The sequence below is a fragment of the Aristolochia californica genome, unplaced genomic scaffold (genome assembly GCF_029961685.1).
Source record: "Aristolochia californica isolate CCGP_79_NKW_82.1479 unplaced genomic scaffold, dmAriCali1.0.hap1 SCAF_6, whole genome shotgun sequence".
NCBI classification, from domain to species: domain Eukaryota; kingdom Viridiplantae; phylum Streptophyta; class Magnoliopsida; order Piperales; family Aristolochiaceae; genus Aristolochia; species Aristolochia californica.
The window spans coordinates 29,213,443-29,229,203 of record NW_027182257.1 but is presented as its reverse complement, the minus strand read 5'-3'; the positions used below and the strand labels follow the sequence as shown (position 1 = coordinate 29,229,203).

Sequence of the window (15,761 nt, the reverse complement as noted above, 5' to 3'; positions counted from 1 at the left end):
TGACCAATTATTAAGGGAGATATTTCTCTGATGGTTGAGGCGTTCTTCAAGAATGGCATCTCCTGCCGCAGTATGGGAGCCTCTTTCATTTCCCTGATCCCCAAGAAGAGAAATGTTGAAACCCCTGGTGACTTCCGTCCTATCTGTTTGATCTCGAGCACTTACAAGATTATTGCCAGACTCCTTGCAAACCAGTTCAAGACAATGCTCCCTCTAGTTATCAATCATGGTCAGCGTGCATTCTTGAAAGGCAAAAACATTTTGGACTCTACAATGGCGGCTCATTAGTTGATTGATCATTTTACCCGTTCGAAGAAATCTATGTTTGCACTAAAGTTGGATTTAGAAAAAGCTTTCGACCGGGTAAAATGGACCCTTTTGGACTATCTCATGACTCGCATGGGTTTCAGATATCGTTGGAGATACTGGATCATGAGCTGCCTGTCCTTTGCAACTTATTCTCTTATCCTAAATGGCACTGCTTGCAGGTGTTTTAATGGTTCGAGGGGATTGAGACAGGAAGACCCCCCTCTCCCCTCTCCTTTTCAACATTGTGGCGGAATTTCTCTTTGCTATGTTATTCTCAGCCAAAGAATGTGGATGGCTAAACCCAATCAACAACTCCTTGGCTTTCAATATCCCTATCCTCCAATATGCGGATGACACTCTGATATTCGAAGCCGGAACTATGGACAACATCAGAAGAATTAAGGCAGTTGTGGGACTCTTCAAAATTTGCTCAGGTCAGAAAGTAAATTGGGGGAAAACCTCCTTGATTGGGTTCAATATAAACCCAAACTCCCTCTCGGAAATAGCTGAAGTCCTTGGTTTCTCAATCTCATCCATCCCCTGCACCTACCTCGGTCTCCCTCTGTTTTCGGGCCTCATTTGCAAAGACCTTTGGACTCCAATTATTGAAAAGATGGAGATGCGTCTTGCCTCCTTGAAGGGTTGATTACTTAGCAAGGCAGGAAGGCTAACCCTTTTAAAATCATGCATTGCTAGCATCCCAAATCATTATCTATTCTTCTTGCCTTGCCCGACTTCTGTTTGCCTACAGTTGGAAAAGATGAAGAAGAGTTTATTTTGGAGAGGAACCAACTCAGAATTCAAGTACCATTTGGTCATTTGGGAGGATGTCTGCCTCCCAAAGACCTTTGGAGGCCTCAGAATCCGACTTACCAGAGACATGAATCATGCCTTGCTCCTAAAATGGATTTGGAGACTCAACTCATCTGCTCCAAACCCTTGGAAAGATACGATGCTATCAAAGCTCGGCATTACTTCGATTTGGTGAACCGAAGGGGGAAACAAAAGGCTTTTATCTCCTTTTTGGAGATCTCTATATCTCCTTATTCCTTTTTTTCCTTGGTTGTCCGATTCTCTATGGGAAATGGCCAAAATATTAGATTCTGGGAAGACTGGTGGTCAGGTGATATGCCTCTTCAGAACTCTTTTCTCAACCTCTTCAGAATTTCAAGATTGAGGAGAATTACCATTGCTAAAGTCACCAATAATGGGGGATGGAATATTCCACCTTGTCGTGGTCTATCGGAACTTGAAGCTCTAGAAGCCAGTCGCCTTTTGGAAGCCTTACAGCCGACCATAATGCAAGCAAACAAATCAGATAAATTAATTGGGTGGCTGGATAAGAGTCTCTTTCTCAGTCTTCTCCACCTATCTTGTCATTCAAGGTTGCACCGTGCATAATCCCAAGCATGTAGTGGAGTTCACATGGCATCTCAGCGCTCCCCCCAAAGTAAGATTCTTCATGTGGAGTGCTTGCCTCAACAAAATTCTCTCTGCTGACAATCTCAGATGGATTCAATGGGGAATTTGATCGCCGTTGCTAGCCCTTCATCAGAGACGACATCTCTGGCATGGCACACTCCTTTTATCACAATGGCATCAAATATAGGAGTATTGGAGCCTCTTTCATCGCCCTCATCCCTAAAAATGATGGGGCAGAGCTTCCATCCGGCTTCCGGCCGACCAGTCTCACCACCAGTGCATATAAGGTGATTCGCCTCCTTGCTAGCCGACTTAGAGCAGTCCTCCCTATTGCCATTCACCATGGCCAGAGTGTTTTTATTAAGGGAAGAAACATTCTTGATTCGGCCATGGCATGTCATGAACTTAGTCATCATTTCTAGGTCCGCAAGCTCCCCAAATTCATCTTCAAGCTTGACTTCGAAAAGGCATTTGACAAAATTAACTAGGAGTTTCGGACACCCTCCTGGGGAAGCTTGGATTCAGGGAAAAATGGCTCTTCTGGATCTAAAGTTGCATCTTCTCTACAAGCTACTTCGTCCTTCTCAATGGAACAGTTTGTGGGTATTTTAAGGGAACCAAGGGAATCAGACAGGGAGACCCCCTCTCCCCCTTTATCTTCAACGTGGTAGCAAAATATCTATCCTCCTTGATCTACTCGGCCAAGAACATGGGATGGCTCCTCCCCACGACAGATTGCACAACCTTTGATATTCCGATTCTCCAATTTGCGGATGATACTATTTGCTTCTGGGTTGGTACTATGGATCAGATCAGAAAACTGCGTGCTGTTCTAGGATGATTTGAATTGGCTTCCGGTCAGGACATAAATTGGGGAAAAACCACTCTTCTTGGCTACCACATTGATCCAACTGGGCTTGGGGATGTGGTGGACTACTTGGGATGCTCTATGGGAAATATGCCAACTACATATCTTGGGCTCCCACTTTTTGATTCTTGGCTTTTGGCGTCACTATGGTCCCCCCTCATTGAGAAATTTGAAGAGGCTAGCCACTTGGAGGGGTAAATTCTTATCTACAGCGGGGCGTCTCACTCTCCTCAAGTCTAGTCTGGCTGGGCTGCCAAATTATTTGTTATCATTTGTGCACTGTCCGACCTCCGTTTGCTCCAAAATCAATGCCATCCGTCGGCGATTTCTCTGGAGAGGTTCAGAAGACACCTTCAGATACCATTTGGTTAGTTGGAAGGATATTTGCATGCCTCATAATAGAGGAGTGGACATCCGCCCTACAAGAGAAATGAACAAAACTCTTATGCTCAAGTGGATTTGGAACTTCAACAACAAGCATAACAGTTTATGGAGGAATATGGTGAAATTCTACCTTCAGTTTTCGGGTGTCTAGTGGCGAGAGGGTGGCACCGCTCGCCTCCTTTCGCCGATATGGAAATCAATTTTCAAGCTCCTTCCAATATTCAGAGATGCTACCTCGTTTCACACGGGCAATGGAAAGACCCTTCTCTTGTGGTTGGATGAATGGTGTGGTCCCTGATCCCACTCGGAGGACTTCCTGGGGCTACATAGGGTGGCTAGCGACCTCTCATGCTCTGTGGTTGATTCATGGAGTGATCAGTCGTGGAGTCTCCCGTTCCATCGGGGACTAAATGATGAAGAATCGTTGGCTTTTTGCTGTCTCCTTACCAGAATCAGTAGTACTATTATCCAGGAGCATTAAGTTGATAAACTAATTTGGAAGCCCAACAATAATGGTCGATTCACTGTTACTTCTGCTTACTCCCATATCAGAAAGCAAGACTACATTATTCATGAGCACAAGGGGAATCTAGCTTGGAAACTCTTAGCGCCAAACAAAATCAAATTTTTCGTGTGGTCGGCCATCGGAGAACAAATTCTTACTTTGGACAACCTTCATAGAAGAGGCTTCACCGCCCCTGATCTTTCTTGTACCCTTTGTGGTGAGTGCGATGAGACAATCCAGCATGTCCTCTTACACTGTGGATTCTCGTGGCAAGTCTGGATGAAGATTTTTCAAAAGATTGGGCTCTAAGTGGGGCTACATCAGGACCTCTTTGGCACCTTTGAGATGGTTCGAGGGATTCTCCTTCCTCGGCTGGGCAAGTTAATACTTTTGGCCTATCTTGCGCATGTTCCATGGTGCATTTGGCTCGAGCGGAACAACCGGAGATTCAACTCAAAGCTTGCACCCCAGACAACACGACTTCTCATGCCGTGGGCCTCATCTCAAGCTGGCTTCATAAAAGGAAGGAATTTGCTGCTCTATCGGGTGTTTCCCTTCGGGAAAATTGGAGTTTGATTGGCCATATGTCTGGCCCCTACAAAACTCTGATTATGGTCATCTGGGATCCTCCCCCCTGTGACTGCATTAAAGCTGAATTTTGATGGTAGTGTTATTGGTTGTCCTCGGCCAGCTGGAGCAGGCGGTGTGTTCAAAGGTCACAATGGTGACCCTATTCTTTCTTATGCTGGTCTGGTGGGCATTGCTGATTCTAATGCTACTGAAGTTAGTGCTCTGTTGTTCGGCCTCCAAATTTTCAGGGATCATCTCCATGGCAAGTTAATCATGGAAGGCGACTCAAAGACTGTTATTAGTTGGTATTCCAAAGACAGTTCCCCCCCTTGGCGCCACTGGTCCATCACGGATAGTATTGCTGACATTATATCTTCTATTGATTGTAACTGGAATTGGAATCTCATTCCTAGATCAGCCAACTCTTTGGCTGATAAATTGGCAAAATTCAGAATTTTCCAACAATCTCTCATTGTTTGGGAAAACTTCCCTCCTTTATAAATTGCTCTTTTGAGTTTTTGTCTTAATAAAAATCAGCATCATTTAAAAAAAAATAAAAAATGAAGATGTTAAAACTCATCTAGTCAAACATTTTTTGACTAAGGATCTTGCTTCACTAAAATATTTTTTGGGCATTGAAGTGGTAAGAAGGAAGGTCTTGTACTGACACAAAAGAAATATGCAACAAATATGTTACAAGAGTGTGGTCTGTTGGGAGCTAAACTTGTTTATACCCCACTAGAAGTTGGACATGACCTTTATGATGATCAAAGTGTTGTACTTAGTGATAAGACTATGTACTGGAGACGGGTTGGCAAACTCATAAATGCCATGGTAACTTGTTCAGATATCTCCTTTGTAGTTAGTGTGGTGAGTCAATTTATGGGATGTCCATGCAAAAATCATTTAGAAGTTGCACATAGAATTTTGAGATATTTGAAAGGGTCACCTAAAAAAGGTCTCTTCTTTGGACCTAGTGATCATCTGAAATTTGAAGCCTTTTCTTATGTTGACTATGCTGGTTCTAAACTGGATAGGAAGTCTACCACCGGATATTGTGTTTCTTGGTGGAAACTTGATATGTTTGGAAAGTAAGAAACAAAATGTTGTATCTTGATCAGTCGTCTGACTCATTTTGGTTTCCTAAAGAACAAGTACCTGAGGTTTTTGAAGTTGGATAAGGTCATGGTGGTCTTTCTGTTGAGGGTGTTTAACTCTCAAAGATGTTGATCTGTGGAAACTTATCATATTTGCGAAGTAACATTTAACATTGTCAAATTACAAAAATAAAGTTGATAGAATAAGCTGGAATATGGGTAACCCAACCTTTATCTTCTCAGCTCTAGAAAATTCCTGGTTTTCAAGTTCTAAGGGAAGAACTTGAATATTTAGGTGCTGTTTTGTAACTAGCAGTAGGTAGCTCAAGAGAAAAATATACCAAGAAATTATTCTCAGCAAAAAAGAAAAAGAAAAAAATGGTGCTCTAGCAGCCAAAAATAAAATCTGTATTATTCTTGAACAACTTATGAAAATTTATAGCATATCTCCCTATTTATTGTCTCAAAAACAACCATGCCCTTTCCAAAATAGGCTACATCACTTAGGTAGCATTTTCCTAGAATTAGACTTCTAATTACAATTGAATTAAGACTTACTAAATTGAAACTGCTTGCTGGAAAAGAATTCCAATAATTAACTATAATAGAAACTACCATCAGTGAAAACTTAATGATTTTCCTAAATTTAAAAAAATAAAAATGACTTTCCTAAATTTTCACTTCCCTCAATAAAACACTCCTATTGGGACTTATTAACAAACTAGGAAACTAATAAAAATAGAAACTTGCTGATTTTCCTTTGATAGAAAGTACTAAACCATGGTACTTTCCAAACAAGTGACTTTCCAAAAATAGTAAGCTTCTATCTTTTTATTCTTCCTGTTTATTTTACTGCTTCCTCCTTCCATTAACCTTCAATGGTTTAGGATGACTTATTTTATCCTTATACTTTTCATCAGTTTCTTCAACATTATACTTATGTATTACATTTACCTTCCTGCCCATAGTTCCCGGAAGTTTTCTAACTTTATCGATCTTCATGCCAAACTCTTCTTCTAGGCTTAGGATTTTTTGTTTTAGCTCAGCTTCAGTCCCTCCGTTTCTGAGTGCACCATTCGATTGAGGAATGTCGAGGGGGGATCTAGATCTAGATTGGCTTCATAGGTGAAACTCCCCTTCATGGTAATAGATGTGTCTGCTTGGGGGCCTCATATCTCAATGGTCAAATGCATCCTTCTGAAGGAAGACTTGATCAATTCTGAAGTAGGAAGAGGGAGCATAGGGATTTTTTGAAGTGTAAATTTGAGTGATTAGTAGTCTGCATCTAGCCTTGGGGGCACGCTCATTTGGTGAGTTCCTTCTCTTTTATCTTTGTTTTCTTCATGCTTGGTGATCAAGAGAGTAACTTGCCATTGAGATTTGTAGTATTCATTCCAGTCTTCGCTTCTGTTTGGAGTTCTCGGACGAATTGATCTCCTGTATTTGGGTTTGGGGCGAGCAAGTTAGCATTGGGATCAGGCGAACGGTCATAATGGTGTTCTATTTGATGAAGTTTTTCTATGTGCCCCGTGATCTGGATGTTTCAGGGGGCAGGGGACCCGGTAGACGCGCTCAAGGAGAAGTACCAGTGTTAACTTATTAGGGAAGGTTCTTGGGTAGAGAGGAGCCACCCATTGTTGTCTGATCAAGATGGCCATGCTTCTCACCAGAAGCTGGCATTGATTTGGCAAATTTGAAATTCAAATGGTTGTCAAGTGGTCAAATCTGTCTATTAATTATCGATTATGGTACCTTGAGCATGTTTTGTTTATGTCATATCTCAGTGATTCAACTCATTAACTTGAGTGAGACTCAAGAGCTTGTAATGAGTTCGGTGAGTTGGATCGTCATTCCTAATGTTGTTGGTGCTTCGTCTGGTCGTGGTCGCCAGGGGTCGCCGATGGCATCGTGATGATCACTCCTTGATCTCATATGCTCAACATGAACGATGGAGAATTTTCCTTTAATTTCAAAGATAATGTCTTTTGAGTTGAAGGTTTCTAGAGGTAATACTTTCATCTTTGCTCTATTGAGACATCGTCCTTCATGGGTTTCAAGATCAATTTCAACTAAGGTTTCAACCACCTTAGCTCCATATTTTGATCCAAATATCTTTAACGATGAACCTGTTAGGAGGGTAGGTCAATGGGTGTCCAAGGTTGTAGGGATGAAAGCATGTGCCCCAAGCCCTTATCCAAGCTATTTAGTTGATCTGCTTCCTGAAAAATAGTTGATTTGGGGAGAAAATCGATTTTTGGATTTCAAGGCAGCTTTACTAGATCGTATGAGGAAATTCAGCCGTTATTACAATGACTGGGTCAACTGACTGCTTCATCTACCGCTTCTCAGACTATCGATACTCCTCCTTCCTCAGCAAGTGCCATGATGGCTAGTACAGGTATGAATGCACAAAATGTGTTTCATTCCCCTTCTTGGATCATTGATCCAGGAACCTCTACACACATGTCAGGTATGCCCTCTTTATTTCAATCCATTAGTCCCTCTCTTTCAACTTGATGATATGAATGAGATGGACTAATGGATTGAAATAAAGAAGGCATACCTGACATGTGTGTAGAGGCTCCTGAATCAATGATCCAAGAAGGGAAATGAGACACATTTAGTGCATTCATATCTATACTAGCCATCGTGGCACTTGCTGAGGAAGGAGGAGTCTCGGTAGTTTGAGAAGCAGTCAGTTGACCCAGTCGCTGTAATAACTGCTGAATTTCCTCATACGATCCAGTATGTGAGGAGACATCCTTATCCGTGACTATAGAATTGGCCTAGGTAAGTTTACCAAATTTGTCCCAGCATTTCTCAGAAATATGATTAGTCCTACCACAATAAACGCATTTTTGATCCCCCTGATCATTTCGGCCATGACCATGGGTTGTGTAAGAACGACCTCTACCTCTATTATTACCACCATGAAACTGACCGTTGGGCTTACCAGTAGAAGATTGAAGGTTAAGAGCAGCTGCTTCTGAGAGGGATCTACTTGACTCATTCTTATTTATAACTATGCCTTTAGCTAGAAGAACTCTGTTAAAAGCTTGCTCAAGAGTGGTCACATCCTCATTAACCAACAATTGGGCTCTAATAGCATCATACTCATGCCCCAAACCATCCAAAGACCGGGCTACTTGAATCTGATTTTCTTTCTTACAGATGTCTTTAACATTCGTAGTAAAAGGATGCAATGTACTAATCTCCTGTAGTACTCCCCTCATCTCAGTGAAATAATCTGTCATTGATCTACCTCCACGCTTCATATTAAAGAACTTCACATATAACTCATAGATCCTTGATAAATACTTTCTTGAGACAAAATGGAAGCCAATGTAGTTCACATTGCCTTAGCAGTATTGCAACTCAAAATCTGATCACTAAATTTGGATTCCATACTATTGACCAACCAGGTCATTACTAAATTATCTTCTGCCACCCAATCTTCAGTACCGGATAATAACGAGGGATCATCATTTATATATTTTGCCATTCTTCTAGCCCTCAAATACATCAAAAGTGATCTAGACCAGTTTACATAATTCAATCTAATTCAATCAGATTGTAGTTATCTAAATAGACTGAGAGAATTTCACATCTGAGCTCTTAGCAGTCCTTTGAACAGCAATCTGTGTGTTGGAATCAGCCATTAAATATCACCAAACACCACAATTCAGTACACTAGAGCGTCAATTAACCAAAGGGAAGTACTTTCCCAAATTTTAATATTTGCGTAGTCAAGTGGGCCCCACACCGAATTCAATTAGGGCAATGCAGCACCCAATTCATTCAATTTAGAACCAATATTGATCAATTCCAGCAATTGAGACCATAAATCAATGAAAGAATGACCTAATTGCAAGAAATCAAGATGGCGTAGGCTATATGGATGATGACGCAAGCATTAGGTTGACGACACAGGCAGATTTGAGAAATTTCCTCAAATTGGGCTCATTAAACACTTCTAAATCCAAACATTCAATCAAATAGAAGCATTAATCATTAGCCAATAGGCTAAGATAGGCAGAAAAAGGAAAAAAATGAAAATTTTACCCTACCAGTCCAGAAATGTGGGGAAAACCTTCAAGGAGATTGCTAAAAATGGAAAGAAGATCCACAAAATCTAAAGAAACTTGCCCAAGACTTGCGTTACTGCTCTGATACCTTGTTAAGGAATAGTCCCACATGGATTAGTGAGTACAAAGATCTTGAGTTTATTAGTTGGGAAAAAGGTTTATAAGTTGGCTAGTTATTTTGGGATGGGCCTTGGACCCAACTTAACACTTCCAATTAAGAGGAATTACATCGACCCAATGAAGGTGACATCGGGTGGATGATGAAGGCACTAGTGGGAGTTAGCCTAGTTGGCCAAATGTCTCGGGTCCTAGTTGTTGTGCTTCACAATTCTGTTGAGACAATATTTTAGGGGGGAGGGGGTGGGGTAGTGTTTCGCCGGTGGTGATCGATGTGGGGTTGAAGAAGGTTCTCTGCTTGGCAGTGTAGTATTTGCTGAAGTGAGTCGAGACATTTCGCTCCATTGAAGCCAAGATTGTCTTTCAGGGGGATGATAATACAACCTATTCATTTTCCCCTCTAGATTAGCTAATCTTCATCATATTGATGCCTTGCCGTCTTTGTGGTCAAAACGGAAATATGGAGTCACCAGTCCACAAGTCAGTGCAAACGTTTTCCTCCAAAGATTTCTGAAGCTGCAGTGTGGTAGTTTCAAGGGCTACCAGCGAAAATCTGAAGAATCTAGAGCAACTAGTTGCTTTGATAGTGATTTTAACTGCTTCTGCTGTTCCAGGAGGGATCACATCCATGACTACATGCTTGTTTTCATGTTGAAAGTGGAAAGAGCGATAACTTAGTGTCATCATCTTCTGCTGCTGAGCATTTCTTAGCCCTCATCGCAGCGACTGTATGGTCCATGGTCGACTGTGATTGTCATCATCTCTCTGGCAAAGACTGGGATGGTTGCACCAGTCTCAGTCGTAGAGTCGTAGGATGTTTGATAGAATACTCAATTGTCTCCCAAAAGAATAAAAAAGAAGAAGACCACCATACAGTAGAAACATGGAAAAGCACGAACTAAGAAATAGAAAGTGGAAGGGGGCGCCAAACTAGAAGAAAAACGGGAGTGGGCCTAAGGGGCAAAATTGAATTTTTTTCCAAATTTGCAGGGAGCACCAACTCAAGGGCAAAGACGGAATCTCTATAGTTGGTTAAAGCAAGTCTAAAGCAATCATGATTTTCTATTTCTTGTATTAATCTCTAGAGATAGGATTTTTTTTTTTAATTTAGCAGTCTCTTTCAATTTCCTGCAATTATATAATTTGATTTTCTTGATTGATGTAATTGAAAATCCTAATTGGAGTAGGAGTTTCCTAATAGATGTAAAGTAAAAACTATAAATAGAGAATGTTAGGATGAACAAATTATCCAAAGCTAAATACTTTATTTTACCGTCAACCCCTTCTCCTCTCTCTCTCTCTCTTTCTCAAATTCGTGCCCTATCACCTCTCTTCTCTTTTTTTCTTCTAGCTCTCTCTGTCTCCCATCCCTCCTCTACTTCACTTCTCTTTTTTTCTTTCTCTCTTATTCCAACCCTCTTAAAGTCTCTCTTTCAATTCCTCTTTTCAATTTTAAGAAAAAGATAGGACCTTCCCCAAGGGGGTTCTATCAATATCCTATTTTGTCTGAGTTAGGAGATTCCCCAGCATCTCTCTTGCTGTTGCTCTCTTTCCCACATCTCTCATATCAATATGGCAGTTAAACAATAAAGCTCAGTAGAAACTTAGTAAAGCTAAATTGAGACTTAGTTAAAATATTGAAGTTCACTGCATTATGTTGTTTGATTGATTGACATGTTTTTGCCACTTAATTTACTAAGTGTCTTTCAGGTCATAACTATGCTGTTTCTTTTATGAGTTGTAATTTCTGGTTATGTTTGATCTGAGAGGGCCCACATTGAGAGGTTTATTGTATAGGAAATAAACAATTTGAATCTTGAAGTGCATTGGATGTAAACTTGGAAATTAGAAAAAGAAAAAGAGAAAAGAGGAGAACAAGAAAAGGAAGAGAGAATTTTTTTTTGTTTGAAATTGCTGAGAGGTCGATCCTTGCTTTCATTCTCACCTATATGGTTGGGTTACAGTTTTTCATAATGATCAGACGACTCCTGAATAGAAGCTCCATATTCTATGCCTATGCCAACCTTCAATTTTCAAGCACCATGTAGCTAACCTGACTCTCAAACACCCCAATTCTTCTCATTACAGCCACTTATTTTACATTCCCGGTGTGTGCTACATCAATGCATTATAGCACTAATTTGTTCCAAAATAATAACTATTCCTCATTACCTTGTTATGTAATGTATTGCAGTGGACCATGTGTGTCATACTTGCTTCGTAAGCGAGCTCTTTATAATGATATGTCAAGGTAAGCTTCAATTTCCTTTCTGTGGTTGTTGGACAATGACATAGAGAGAAGTTTATACTTGTTTAATATATTGTTGTCTCTTTCTGTAGATATATTTGCTGTGCTGGGTATATGCCCTGCAGTGGTAGGTGTGGTGAAAGCCGGTGCCCTACATTTTGCCTCTGCACTGAAGTATGTCTATCAAAGTTAATTTTTTTGTACTGTTCATTCATTTTTTTCCTTTTTCCGTGAAGCCACATAATTGATTCATTAAGAAAATTCTTCTTCGTCCCTCTTGACAACATGACAACTTTGAGTACTTCTTTAGTCATGCTTCAGTGTCAAAACATGCATGTTACTTCTTCACATTTGATGAGGTGGTCTGTCTTCTACTCGAATGATATCATCTACACATGGTGCATGTAATAATTATCAGTGTTCATCTAATTCTTCTTATAGTTCCCTTTTCACTTGATGAGAATAGGATTTGTATTCATCCTTTATTGTTTCTTGACTTTCTGTAGGGTAGCCTGGTAGATACTCTGATGCCAGGAATCCTCTCTTTGACACTCAAGAAATCTTGTAATATATGAGATCGATGGCTAAGTTAGTGAGAATGCTGAGTCATGGCTTCCCATCATGATGGCTAATATTAACTGACCTAGTTGGTTTTCTATAACATGTCTTATTAATGTCTGTTCCTCGTGTATCCATAGTGTATTGATATTCCATTTGGATTTGATGTAACGTCAATTGGTCACCTGTCTTGGTTCTGGGTAAACCAGGCCATGATTATTCATTTTTGTCATGCTTGTCTGATTGGGTGAAACCAAAGGTAGCCATTTTTTTGGCCTTTCTTTGAGCTTCTGTTGTCTATAACTATTGAAAAGAAAGATTTTCCTGCTTGACCTATAACTTCTTAACATGATGTGGTGCGTAAGAAGATTGGAGTAGGTCATTATACTTGAGTGAGTCATACTTGCTTCGATGAAGATCTCAACTCATGCTGTCCTCCACTAAAGAGAGCAGTTTGCCACTTGATCGATGAGCCTAAGAATTAGTTACCCCGTACTTTACCTATTAAAGAAATCTGGGTGGGTAAAACCATCCTTTTGTAATGGTACATGTACTCCTCATCTCAGTTTAGTTGTTCTCTATCTCATGCTGTCCTCCACTAAAGAGAGCAGTTTGCCACTTGATCGATGAGCCTAAGAATTAGTTACCCCGTACTTTACCTATTAAAGAAATCTGGGTGGGTAAAACCATCCTTTTGTAATGGTACATGTACTCCTCATCTCAGTTTAGTTGTTCTCTAGAGAAATAGTTATACATTAGTCCAGGACTGGCAACATCTTATTTCTATTATCTAGGTAGAGGCTCCTCATTTCAACTAGTCATCTAGGGATAGGAGGATGACTTCTTCATAGTATCAAAATGACCTATCTGTATATGTTCTCCATGTTTTCAGCCATTTATATATCCTCCATGCCTTTAGCCAGTTTGTCTATTTATGCTTAGACGAAAGGGGGAGGGGAGGGGAGGGGAGGGGAGGGGAGGAGCGGTGGTTGGGTGGGTGATGTGTGGTCTGCTTTTCAATCTATTTTTTAAGAGTTAAACTTGTAGAAGAATGTTCCCATATGGGTTTGGGCATGAAAAGAAGCCTTGTAACTTGGGTATCTATTTTGGGATGGGCTCGGACCTAATTCCTATTTGAGATATTCAAATATAGGGGTTTATCTATTTACCTAATTACCCATTTGTTTTGTCCACTTAAACATGGATATAGAACAAAATCCTTACCTAATTAAAGATTTGGTTGATTTTAATCGTTTACCTATTTATCAATTATCAAATGGGAATGGATATATGTAATGATTATTCTGTACCCGAATCTGGATTATCCACAATCATTGAAGGATAACTTCATACTTTGATTTTTATAATATAAAAGTTTACAAAACCCTAACATTCTCTCCCTAATCCCTAATCCCTAATCCAATCTTGTTCTCCTCCGTCAGTTGCCATTCTAAAAATTAGCAAATTTTTAGGTATGAAGTTTTATTTAATTATTATTTTTTATGTGAAGTTGGAAATAAGAGGGCAGTGCCACCCCTTGTCAAGAACAAATAACAAGCATGGCAGAGGAACTGCACTTCCTCTTTCTCTTCAATCTCTGTAACCCAATGGTCAGGGAGAAAATAGGGAGGCTAGGCCTCCACCCTTTCCTCGCATGTTGGATCGGAGTGAGAAAAAAGGGGTGGTGCCTTCCCCTCCTCCTCGATCTCAATATGTATTAGACTTTTTGTTTTGAATGTCACATGTTTTTATAAATATTTTGAGATCAAATAATTTAAATGAACATTTGTGTTTTACCTATTTCTTTACCTTATTCACCTTTAAAAAAGTTATTGATTTACTTGTTGACCCAATTACTTGATTACCCATGGGGAAATGGATAAACACCCTTGCATCTTCTAGGTGAAACGGGTAGATATGAGGTAAAAATAGAATGGGTAGCAGGTGTACACCCTTAGTGATATTAAATCTTTTTCTTTAGCAAATAGAAGTACTTCTAACAAAAGAACAGTTTCTGTATGGAATTTGAGGAAGAGCTAATGTAAGCTATTGAGAATAGGTTCAGTTCATATTATTTTGAGTTTCCTCTAATCATGTTATCTCAAGCTAGAGTGTTTTTTTTTTTCAACTTATTGGCTCTGGAACCTAGTTTTGATACCTGTTATTGCTAACTAAAACTAGTGCTGTTTTGCCATATTCCACATTCTTTCCTTTTATATTTGTTCTTTTTACGGTCCATTTGGCATATCATCTAATTTACTCTGATCATTTCAGGTCTTTCTTTGCTTTGGAAACTCAGTAGCCTCAACCCGCTTCCTGCTGCAAGATGAGTTTAATATACAGACAACCCAGTGTGATAACTGCATTATTGTAACACTCTCTCTCTCTCTCTCTCTCTCTTGCTGTTGCTCTCTACTGTATATTTATAGGTATCTTTTGTAGGGTTTTATGTTGTGCCTCCAACAAGTTGCCTGCATATTTTCAATTGTTGCAATGATTGTTGGAAGTGATGAACTTTCTGAAGCTTCTCAAATCCTTAACTGTTTGGCAGATGCTGTTTATTGCTCGTAAGTCCTCCTTCATCATTCCAGAAAATTGCACAAACCTTTCAAGTGATTATACTGTCTTTCTTGTGCAGCGTGTGTGCGTGCATGCAGACCCAACACAAGGTAGAAATGGACAAACGAGATGGTATGTTTGGACCCCAGCCTGTAATGGTAGTGCCTCCCGTTCAACAGATGTCTCGCATTGATCAGCCTCTTCCTCCTCCAGTTGGCTACCCACCTCAACCTGCTTATGGCCAGCAATATGGGTACCCACCAGCTCCTCAGGCTCAGGGCTACCCTCCTGCTGGTTACCCTCCTCCAGGATATCCTTCTTCTGGCTATCCTCCTGCTGGCTATCCCAAATGAGGTTTATGAGCAGTAGCAGTAGCAGTAGCAGATATGAGAATATAGTGTCCTGTGAAGTTTTTGGCAGTAAAATCTCGTTTCTTGCAGGATTGATTATTCAGCATTCTCTAATGAGGTGGGTCATTTTGTTGTGACAGCCAAGGTTGGTGTTATTGTGACAGGCACTTGTTGTTACACAATGCTCAGAGACATCGTTTGTAATATGGTTCATGTAGATAGTAAACTCGAACTGACTGGAGATTTGTGTTTTAACGATGAGATACGACCTCGGTGTGTTTTTCTCTTATATAGCATTTATGATGGAAGTATTTGTACTTTTCCATTGCACTTTTATACTAGTGGGACTAAGAACAGTGCGTTAGAATACAAAAAGACAACAAGAGGCAGTTCCATTTGCCTAGTGGATTGACCTGAGCAGATTTGGTAAGTGTTATACAACTAAGATCGTTTTGGTCAGTTCGACAGAGTTCCAGGTCAGCAGGTTTTGGCCCTTGCCTGGGTTAATAAGATTGAAGTCTGGCATTAGAAAGAAATTTGATAAACCTGGCCGAATTGGCCCGGTGAACCGGCTACCTTGCCCTCTGTTGATGGTAAGGCTGGAGAACCTCCTGTTGGCATGAAAAAATGGGGAGAAAAGGGTCGGTTTTCCTATAATTCTTACTGATGGAGGGGACAATGACCCTCTC

General features: G+C 40.3%; 1 protein-coding gene across 1 annotated transcript in view; it reads left to right on the top strand.

The window, feature by feature from the left end:
* The window catches only part of LOC137934003 (uncharacterized), a 30,212-nt gene extending 14,806 nt beyond the window's left edge, over window positions 1-15,406 (top strand). Inside the window, exons 3-7 of the mRNA XM_068778174.1 lie at window positions 11,552-11,608; window positions 11,698-11,779; window positions 14,438-14,533; window positions 14,606-14,730; window positions 14,802-15,406. Of these exons, the coding sequence (XP_068634275.1) occupies window positions 11,552-11,608; window positions 11,698-11,779; window positions 14,438-14,533; window positions 14,606-14,730; window positions 14,802-15,075 (634 nt within the window). The 3' untranslated portion in view covers window positions 15,076-15,406. The remainder of the gene's footprint in view (window positions 1-11,551; window positions 11,609-11,697; window positions 11,780-14,437; window positions 14,534-14,605; window positions 14,731-14,801) is intronic.
* Window positions 15,407-15,761: the final 355 nt, after the last annotated feature.